Source organism: Vipera berus, assembly GCF_964194415.1.
Source record: "Vipera berus genome assembly, chromosome: 1".
NCBI classification, from domain to species: Eukaryota; Metazoa; Chordata; class Lepidosauria; order Squamata; family Viperidae; genus Vipera; species Vipera berus.
The window spans coordinates 75490036-75501094 of NC_138202.1; the positions used below are offsets into that span (position 1 = coordinate 75490036).

Sequence of the window (11059 nt, forward strand, 5' to 3'; positions counted from 1 at the left end):
TTTTATAATGAGACAGGAAAGGAACTTAGCTCCACAGCATAAATTTTGTTCAAACCACAAAGCAGAAAAATAAAATGTTAAAAACACAAAGCTGGAGAAAATTTAGACATTTGTCTTGCACTAGAAAGACATTACATAAGTCTTCAGACATTTTGAGTGCAAATATTCAATACTTTGAGAAGGGCATTTGCGGTAAAGCCCTTCATCTGTGCAAGTCATTTGTGGACATCACTTATCAGGAACACTGGGCAAAGGACCTTGGATGTCTATTTCAGATCATCATAGATACATCTGGGGAACAGGTGATTCATCAACACAAGAACATCAAGTACCAAGATGTCAAGTTAGGAATAGTTTTAAAGGTCAAAAAGAAGCAGTTTAAAATGGATTCAGAGAAGGGTCAGGTGAGAGAGTAATGGCCTGGTCTTCCTTCTAAATAAAATTCTACAAAGAGGTTTTTGCCTAATTTTCAAATATTCAATGGATTGCCATCATCCAAAGAGATAGTTAACAGGGGATTAAAATGGAAGCTAAGAAACAGCATAACAAGGTTACAAATCTTATATTGTAAAGGCCACCTTATTCCCCAGTGATAAAGAGGGAGCAAAGAAGATATCCAGATTGTAAGTCTACTTTTATTTTTTAGAAAGAATGCAGCTGCATCAAAATAGAGGAAGAGAGATTAATCACCAGTTAACAGTTTTTACTTCTTGTGTGAACGATTTCAGCTTTGGTATATTCATTCAGACATTTTTAACACTTCCATTTCTCAAAGGTTTCAAATTTTGCAAGTTTACCACATTTCATGTGGTTTCAAATTCGGATCATCAGAATCGCATACAAGTTGACAGTCTTTTCAAGTTTGAGGCAATTTTTGTTTCCATCTTTTGGGAGGGTTCCTAGAACAACACATGTTTGCTGAAAAGTTTTCCATTTTTGATACCAAGTATCACATTTTATTAGGAATAGGACTGAAGCCTGTGGGGATTCTAAAACACACAGGCCAGAAATTTAAGCAGCTGTCTGGATGTGATTGGGATAACCAAACAGCTGTGTTGCCCCATTCTATCTTGGGAAATTGAGTACAAACTTAGAACTGGCTATTAAATGTATTGGCACAGAGAAAAACCATTGTTTGTTTGATTATTTGTTTTTGTTTCTCAACATACTGATAAAAACTGTGTCTTATAAACAGAACTTTTAATTCATTCAGAGACAATTATCAACTACTGTATATCATAAAAAACTGGAGTGTGTTTTAATTTTTATGTAGCTCCTGAAATCATAAGTAACTTATCAACACAACCAGCCAGATTGTGATTCTTGTACTAATGACATTTTTGCATGGCATCCATTTCCCATGAAGCTGTTTGGGATAATGCTATACCAAATTATAATAATAAGCCAGATGTCGATGCATACAAATGGCCAGAGTGTAGATTGTTTAAAATGCTATCACTGTGCGGCGATAGTTATTCTAGTTTGTTTCAAGATTATATGCCACTCACATACTACCAAGTTGGCACAGCTGTGCTATAAGGAAATAATTCTAAGCACTGCACATAGCTGCCATGTGGAGTTATTACTGTAGATGCTATGCTTATATGCTATGCTTATATGCTTATAGCATCTACACCATCAGACTCAGACGTCCATTTCTCCTCATTCCCAAAATTGCTCTTTCTTCCTCTAGATCCAGGCAGTTTCTCCACTCATTTCCTCCAGCTTTTTCGATTAGGCAAAGAGTAGCAATGACTCCTCAGGCAAGGAATTCTCACCCCAACACCTCCCCTCCAATCAAGCATGGTGCTACTAAAGACATCATAATAAACTACAAACAATGAACTACCCAAGTGGAACTTATTGAATGTCCTGTTGAATTCTGATATTAGAACATAATTCAAATTCCATATATTCCACATGGAATCTAATCTTGATATGGAGTGAATATGAACTTGGTAGATTTAGCAATCCTCTCTCTGTTGTGCAGATATGAACAACCATGGGTTTTTTTCTTCTTCTTCTTAATTCTGTGTTACCAGGTGAACTGCTTTTAACTCCATCAGACCACTACTGGGAATATCATCCCCACCATCTGCACACTGAATTTGAGAGCTTTGGAGACAATCATTTTGCAGAGCTGCAAAGTGTACAGCCACCACAGCTCCAGCAGCTCTACCGGCACATGGAGATAGAACAGATGCATGTTCTCGACTCTGGGATTCCTGTCACACATCTTGGACTCAACCACAACCACCAGGTACAAATCTGAGCCCAGATAATTCAAATGTAGATATTTTTCTAGACCCCAAACATAATGTAATAGCAAACTATAAGGGGAGTAGGTTCTGAACAACTAAATTAGATAACTCAATAGACAAGGATTATTCCTATTTTATAACATTTAGTTTAATAAAACTAGGACAAATTAATGCCACCACAAAAAGACTTTTAAAGAGAACAAGAAACTAAGCATTATACATAGGATTATATCACTTTTGTTTAATATTTAAAAAAAGCAGATACACCTTTTCCAGGCTGTTATCAGAAAGGCTAAATTATCCATGCAGTTAAACACATCATTTGAAGTTATATTATTATCAGTTTTGGAGCTTTTGTTGTGTGTTTTTTTAGCCAGAAATAGTAGGTGGAACCAACAGAGTGAGACCCAGGGAACAGTTTATTTTTAATGTGCTATTCCCTGCCTGGGTTGCAGTAAAAAATACTCTCCTGAAGCTGCTACCAGCCCAAGGAGGGATATTCTCAGTAACCATGAATGAAAGAGAGGACCAGAGCTGCTAATTCTTTGTCTTCTTCCCTTCTTTGCAATGTAAAGGAGTTAGAATTGGGCAGCCAATTCATTTAAAATATTACCATCCCCATCATCATACATCAAGCCAGACATTTTTCTATGTAGGAGGGAACAGAAATCACCCATATATTTTTTTTCTTCATTCCTGCTCTTGTGTTGCCTGTGTAGAGAAGCACCATGGATGATGACTCTTAGTAGCCACGGTTGGGTGTATCCAAGTGGCTGTAGCCACTCACTGTAGTTAATATATTTCTTGTTCACTTTAGAAAATGCCCACTTTCCAACAAATAGCCTTAATATCACAAACTCAGCACTTGGAATAGTAGAATAGAGGCAAAACATTAATTCCTAGACAATCTGAATGGTAAGAATAGGCAGAAGCAATTTTTCTGCTTTAATATCAGAAAAAAAAGTAAAGGTGGTTTCTTAGCAGAATCCCAAACTAGGCATACCATATCTGGGCTGCAAACCTCTGAATGATCATTATATGGCACCAAAAGGTCACGGGATATTTTAAACTGGATTTCTTCTCGAGGTGAATTGTCTCCCAAGTACCTTTTCTCTCAACCCCAAGAAGACTGAGGTCATGATGTTCCACACTTAAAACTACACTTAAAAAATAAATTAGTAAGAATGGAATGGAGTTTTTAGGTATATATTCCATCATCCATTTAAATTGAGATTTACCATGTCATCTCTTTCCTTCTCATTCTTCCCCAAAGTGTAACAGTTTAATACTAGGGACAGTTAATTCTCCATGCAAAACTCATGGAGATATCTCACTAGGATAAATGAAAATGTTTCACTTCCCCCCAATATCTTCCAGCATGTCACCACTGGAGGAGCTTCCAAACTGTTACTGAACTTCCACTGTGGTAAAAAAAAATGTGGCTTAGACACTCTTCTCTGGATGTTTTAAAAGCCTTAAATAAAAGTCTTGCTTTCCCTGGATCTTCTTTAGCTGTTTCATATGATGGACATTTGCTCTGATTAAACATTAGTGGCCAATCTAACGCCTCCATTTGTGCTGCAGTTTAACTATAAAGCGCTCAAGGTGACTCTGTGGTTAAGGTCAGTAGTTTTACCCTTGAAGAGTTAGCAGGAAGTGTACACACAATGTTACTCAATCCCAGCCCGTTCCACTGTAGTCATCTCCAGTTAATCTGCCGAATCATTAACCACCCATCACTGTACCCCTGAAGCAACTTAATTGCACATTCCTTACTGAGATATTTTGGAACAACTTCTACATCAACAGAAAAACCTCAGAAATCCACAGTCTGACTCCTAGAATGAGTTACAAAATAAGAGCCATTTTGTATATTCTCAGTTTGCCCCTTCTTACCCCTCTTGCTTCAGGCCTATTTGTCATTTATTTCCTGCACTTGTGAAGAAGCACAGAGCTTTGCTTCTGTAACCTAATGACAAACAAAAACAGAATTAACCAATGTATTTGGATTTTTCCTGCAATGGTAGCCTGTCCTTCTGCATCTTCCTGTGAGATGACCTGATAACACAGACACAAATTTGAAGGAGATGTTTGAAAGAAAGGCTACTATATCCATCTCCTTTCTTGGCACACCTTCCCCTTGTATGACTTATCTGACAAGCTCCTATCTCTGAACAGGTTGCCTTTGTGCCCCGAATGTGTGTTTATCCCTCTCATCAGCGCAGTTCTGATGAAGAAGATCTAGAGAGGCAGAGTCCACCCTTGGAAGTATCAGATGGAGAGACAGACATTGGGGAACCCACTCCTGGGGTTATGAATGGAGAATCAGGTTAGCAACTATACCACAGAAGCTGAATTCTGTATTTTATCCTTTTTCTTCTTTCCTGTTCTGTCATTGCTTCTCTCCCCATATAACTCTACTATCTCAAAACTGAAATGTCCTTTTCTGCCCTTATTAAATTTTCTCTCATTGCTATCTTGTGTTTGTTTGGGGTTTTTTTTAAATCCTGTGCTAAGCACATTGAGCTACAAGCGTATTCCATAGTTCTTGATTTGCAATTACAGTCTCCACATCCTACCATTAAGACTAATCCTTTTCAGGTCTTCCTGAAATGTTTGGCACCAGCTTTTCTTTGGACTTCCTCTTTTTCTCTGACCAAGTGGTAGAATCCCATTGACTGTGGTCTTTGCTCATCTGGTAATGGCTCTGATTGTTTTCCCCTTCAGGTCACATATCAAATACATATTAAAAAGAAAACATTTCATTTAATTCTTTAATCTAAGTTTGAAGTGAAAATTGCATATTCATCCTCACATTTTGCTTACTGGCAGTTTGAAGACACATTAAAAGGTAAAGGTAAAGGTTCCCCCGCACATGCGTGCTAGTTGTTTCCGACTCTAGGGGCCGGTGCTCATCTCCGTTTCAAAGCCGAAGAGCCAGCGCTTGTCCGAGGACGTCTCCGTGGTCATGTGGCCGGCATGACTAGACGCCAAAGGCGCATAGAATGCTGTTACCTTCCCACATTAGAAATCATTTTAAGGTTACTTATCTCCCAGCTTGCTGTGAATGCATACTGAAGTTGTCTTTGGTTGATCTACTATTAGTACCATTTTCCCTCTTCTCCTGAACCTTCCCATGTGAATAATCTCTCACATCTCAGTGTCAAAGCTGGAAATGTTGTCAAGGGCAAGTAACTGCTCCATTTCTCATTATGAGCATGTCCCCTCCCTGTCCAGTACCTGGGCACTGACATTTGTGGCCATGTTGGCTTGGACTGTGAGAGAAACCCAATACTGACTTTTGCAGCTGGCAGCCTAAGGAGAAACCTGCAGGTTCCCACCCTGTTTTCATGGTCCTTGGAGAACCCATCACCTCACCCAGGTGATACCCCTCTATTACCCTAACAAAATACAGCAGCGTAACTGAGAATGTGGTGGTGATATTTTTCCAGAGATTTGATAAAATAGCTAGAAAATAGGTACTCCTAGTTTTAATAAAATCAGAGCTCAAAATCCCAAACACCTGACCCTGCCATCTCTGTGGACATCACTGCATTGTTGCCATATGTGTGATGGGCCTTAGAAGATGAAAAGATGGGAATGGTGCAGTCTCAGCCAGAAAAAGATTACCCATATGCCATAAACTATAGTTTATAAAATATAACTATATTTACATATAATGCTAAGACAACATCAAACTTCATTATGGTTATGTGCAATGAGTAAACCCAGGCATTTATATATTCTGTGGAGTCCTCAGTATTCTCTGAGCTTGGTTGCTTTCTTGCAGATATTTTGCAAACTATATAACATCACCAGTGCTAGAAGGGAGTGGGGTTTTGCTGTCATTTATATACTGGAGGCTTGCCCTGTCCATGCTGGTAGGAGTAGTCTTGATGGTTCTTTGACTGCCTGTTGTCTACTGATAGCTTGTTTGGCAGGTCCTTGATTTAGGTGTGTTTGCTTCTTGATTGTTGTTCTAATGTTAATCCTGATGTTAATCTCTGCTCATCTGAGTGTTGGTTGCTGGGATGAGATGTTCTGATCTTTTTGTTTCCTTTGACTTTTTGATTGTCTCTTTTGAATGATACGTAGCTGTTGTTTATGTCTATGTGCTTGTTGATAGCTGATTTGTCTGAGTGCCAGGCTTCCAGGAATTCTCTAGCATTTTGGGACTTGGCTTGAATTCCTACATTAGTTTGGAAGTGTATGGCAAGAATAGCACTTGATTACAATGCACTCATCACGAACTGCTGTCAGTTGTATATAAAGAAGCTTCTGGTATTCCTACTGTCCCTCATGCATTTCTTTTTCTACTTCTTCATATAGGTAGTAAGAAGAAAATCCGATTGTACCAATTTCTTCTCGACCTGCTTCGGAGCGGAGATATGAAGGATAGCATCTGGTGGGTGGATAAGGAAAAAGGCACATTCCAGTTCTCCTCTAAGCACAAAGAAGCACTGGCTCACCGCTGGGGCATTCAGAAAGGAAATCGCAAGAAAATGACCTACCAGAAAATGGCACGGGCATTGCGAAATTATGGGAAGACTGGGGAGGTCAAGAAAGTGAAGAAGAAGCTCACGTATCAGTTTAGTGATGAAGTGATGGGAAAGAGCAGCAGTGATAGAAAAAGCTTTCCTCTCTGAACGAGAGTCCAGGATTCCCCAAAAGCCAAATTGTAGAGACAAATATGGGTTGGACCTAGCAACCGAGTTGCTGTAACATCTCCGGGCCCTCATTCTTACCTTACTGAGGTTTTCATCAACATCTTCTCTGGTACGAATTCCCTTTTCAGCTTTGACATTCCTACAAGTTATTTCTGCATCTATACAACAAGCTGGACACAGTAGGGATTTTTTTTAAGAGAAAGAAATGTATAGGTATGTTCTTTTCAGAAAATATTTGATTGTGCTGTAATTAAACCACATAGCCAATGAAGTGTTTTTATTTCTCAGACAGTATTAGTTGATCTTCAAAGACTGCCTTAGCCTTACAGCTTTTAAATTAGCATTAATAAAGACTCTGCTAGATTTCTCCATGGCTAGAGAGAAATTTGCAGACCTTGGAAACATATCTTATTGTGCAAGTATTATTAACATTAAATATTTAATAAAATCAGATATACTGAAATCATATCTTCTACATTAATCCAGATAATCGTAGCTGTTTTTGAGCCATCTTATAAATAGATCTCTCCAAGCCCTAATGGAGATGTTGGAGAAAGAACCCCGGGTGAAGAGTCTTCTTGATCAAAATCATGTGATTACCATTGAGCTATGGGCCCTACCTTTCTTGTGATATACATGCTTCACCATTTCCATGGGCACAGAAGCAATAATATGTACAACAGCATGAACTGTTACTGTTTCACCAATAGTGATATTGAAATATTTATTCCTTCTGATCTTCTAAGCTGATGCTTCATATAAAGATTTTACACCACTTCTGTAAAACATAGTTAGAGACCTCTTTGCTGTTAAGAGAACCATATAGGAAGTATAGAAGAATACCAATGCTAACTAAGATAAAGGGTTTCAGCCATGAATGAGTTATACACTTACATTATCACATGCAATGTCACAAGCATATGGTGTACACCCTGTGGTCTCAGTACAACTTTTTTCAATTCAGAGGATTATATATATCTGCCCTGCCTTGAAATTACTGAGCTTGGCCATATTCATCATAGGGAGCCACAGTCATAGGTATGGCTTTCCTGAATAAGTACCATGTTCTTCCAGAAAAGAAATTGTTATGGAAGCCACAATCCTATTCCCAAAGCACTGAGATCATGGCATTAATCCATCCCCAGAATCTTGTCTCTTTCTTCTCCTATTTGTTGGGTTCCAGATGAAGAGAACAGACCTCTTCCATCACAATTTTTTGGAATTTTGGGGTGGAATTTCCCCTGTTCATTTCAAAAACAAGAGAGGTTGCTTCTATCTACCCTTAAATTATTATGAGGAGAGGATTTGCTTTGAGAAATCTTTTTTGGGGTTTAATTCCTTGGCAGTTATTGATTTTTTATGAAGAAGAATCTGGAGACTCCCCCAGTTTTCTACAGTAAATAAATTAAGAGTCCCTGTGCTGTTTAGTTCATGTTCAGTTTTCTGAAGTATTTATTACAATTGTTTAACTTCACTATATAGATACAATGAAATTTTGGAACATGTTTCTACTACATGTGATGCCTATAGCACCGTTACTTAATAAGCTATAATTTAGTTTGTATCATATTTTATGATAAACATGAAAAACAAACTAATGTTATGAGACAAAGAACTGCAATTTGGAAGCAAAATGAGGATTTTTTTTGTTTGCACATGTTTTAAAATGTATGATTTAATTCTCATTTCAATTCCAAAGTGGTTTTCTCTTTCGTGTTTTCCAAAATATTTGTTTCTAAAAACATCTGAACTATGTCTAATTGAGAATTTCCACCTGTTTGACCACTTTCAGCCCTCAGCTGTGAAGAGAATGTTATGGTTTATTCAGCTGCACTTTTCAATCATTCCATTTAAACTCTGTAATTCTGACCCACCCATTTTTTTATTGTTGCACACACATTCCATTCCAGCTATAATCAAAAACTTTCCATTTTAACTTAAGGGAAGCAGCAGAAACTTAATATTGATCAAAATATTGTACAAAAATATCATTTAGAGCTAGGCTCTTTCCTCATGTGGGAGCCACTCCTCTGCCCCCACAACATTGGGGGACTTATGAAATCTCTCCAATTAGCTCTTGGCTTGGTTTCTATGGCAGGAAAAATGTTCCAAAGAAATTTTGGCTAAAGAAGGTTGTGAGGTCATTTGCTGAGTCCCGCCCAGCAATAAAGAAATGGTAGACTTTTAGGGGTTGTATGAAGCGAGCTCCAAGCAGATGAGGTAATGTCTTTTCTTTGTGTCATGCCAGTTTAAACATGTCATCAAAAGAACAGGAAATGGCCATGTTTTAGCCTTTCTGGGAAAGAGGCCTACATACGATCATGGATTGCATGTTGTATGTGAGTCAAGAATTTGAGACTTTTCCAAAAAAGGCAAACCACTGTGCAGGGTTGCAGGGACAATGCACACAGGCCATAGGAACTATGACAGTTTTGTGACAGACTCAGTTGAACCTTGAGCCTCCTGAATTTTGAATTTTTTTCACTGAACCAGCAGAATGTCTGCCATGGGAGACTCCCCTGTTCAAACCATAGCTGCTGCAGTGTGCACAGGGCAAAGTGAATCATCCGTTTACCTCATGTCTGTTACGTGAGATTTCTCCTAGCCATCTTTTGTCCTCCAGGATGACTGATACCACTTCAGCTCATCTTTGCTTTTTCTTTCTTTCTGCTGGGCCTACTTCTAAACAAAGGACTAGACTATAGCTGTCTAGTTCTCAGAATAGCTCTGTGACTAAGAGGCATTCTTGAAAATAAAAATGAGGCTAAAAGTTGGCATTTGGCTTTGCAGCATTTATTTATTTTTTAAAGAAGCAAATAATAATAAGTCAGTTGGGATAGGGAAGCCGGCAGCATTAAGCATAAGGAGTCAAAAAAATCTGTGGCAGTGGCCAAGATATGTTGTCTAATTTTCAATTTTTCCTTGACCAAAAAAAGATCGTTTATCATGGTAACAAATCCTGGTAATAGCAGAACCCTGGATTTATAGGGACTCATGAATTAGATTGTGACCATCCTTTTCAGAGCTACTTCAATCTTCTTTCCTGAATTCTCAGCTGTCCTTAAAAAAAAAACTTTCTAGATTGTTTTCTTGTGCAAATATACGGGCGAGCATGCTTACTACTTAATAAGTAAATCTGCTCCTAGTCCTCAAAAATGAGCACCAGATTAAATTGCTATTAAAAACACAAGACTAAGTATGGTCAGCTGCTAGCATGTACAAACCAAGAAGCTACTGAATGGAGGAACAGGTTGTAATAAAAAAGAAATTGGTCCCCTTGACATTTCTCCATAGGATTTGGATCAGGGAGATATGTTCAGAATAGTTTCAACTTCAGACATCTGATTTCCTAAGATACAACTGGGATAAATAAGACAAAACTGTTTTGAAAACTTTAGCTATTAAAGAAATACATTCAAAAAGCAACTTAATCATTGAAGGAAGTTGTGGCATTCAAGTTGTTTCCATTTTTGTTTTGCCAATTATTTAAAAACATATTCAGTCATAATAGCAATTAATGCAACCACAAGGTAAACTCCAAGTTACAACTGGGTTATATAATTTTCTTAGTATTAGTATTGAATATTAAGAAAAACACTGTTTTCTTAGATCAAATGCATTAGCTGATAATGAGGATTTCAGAATAATTTCATGTGATATTCAAAACTTCATCCTGGGCTTTGGTGCTTAATTGGCCCTACAGTCCTTGAGATCATGTGCCATTGTCCTCCTTGGGCAGCCAAATCAAATCCCTTTCATCTCAATTGCAGTATAGCTAAAATTGTCATATCTTAAAATATTGTAATTCTTCACAGTAGTCCATTTTCTCCTTCCCGGGAGCTCTTACTCAATCTGCCTGTCACCTGAATTTTAGAGCTCTGCAGTAGATTTTACAGGCAATCTGATTCCAAATATTAATCCTGTTTATTTACAAACCATGTTTTAAAAAAATAAAACCCCTTCACATCCTGATTTTCCCTGTGTATGTAAGCAGCATTTATCTTTTTTGTTCTCTGAGTAAAGCAGAAGTGGATGTATTTTTTGTTATTCCAAGAGCTGTCAAAGCCCAGAAATTGGGCCATTAGGTGGCCAGCTGAAAGGAGCGCTGATGGACTCATGGTATTCCTTGGC

At 38.0% G+C, this 11059-nt stretch overlaps 1 protein-coding gene across 2 annotated transcripts in view; it reads left to right on the top strand.

The window, feature by feature from the left end:
* SPI1 (Spi-1 proto-oncogene) overlaps positions 1-7897 on the top strand; it is a 41376-nt gene extending 33479 nt beyond the window's left edge. For both annotated transcript variants that reach the window (XM_081339759.1, XM_081339758.1), the window contains 3 exons: positions 2043-2260; positions 4440-4590; positions 6591-7897. In XM_081339759.1, coding sequence (XP_081195885.1) covers positions 2043-2260; positions 4440-4590; positions 6591-6907 — 686 coding nt within the window. In that variant the 3' untranslated portion in view covers positions 6908-7897. The remainder of the gene's footprint in view (positions 1-2042; positions 2261-4439; positions 4591-6590) is intronic.
* The last annotated feature ends 3162 nt before the right edge of the window (positions 7898-11059 follow it).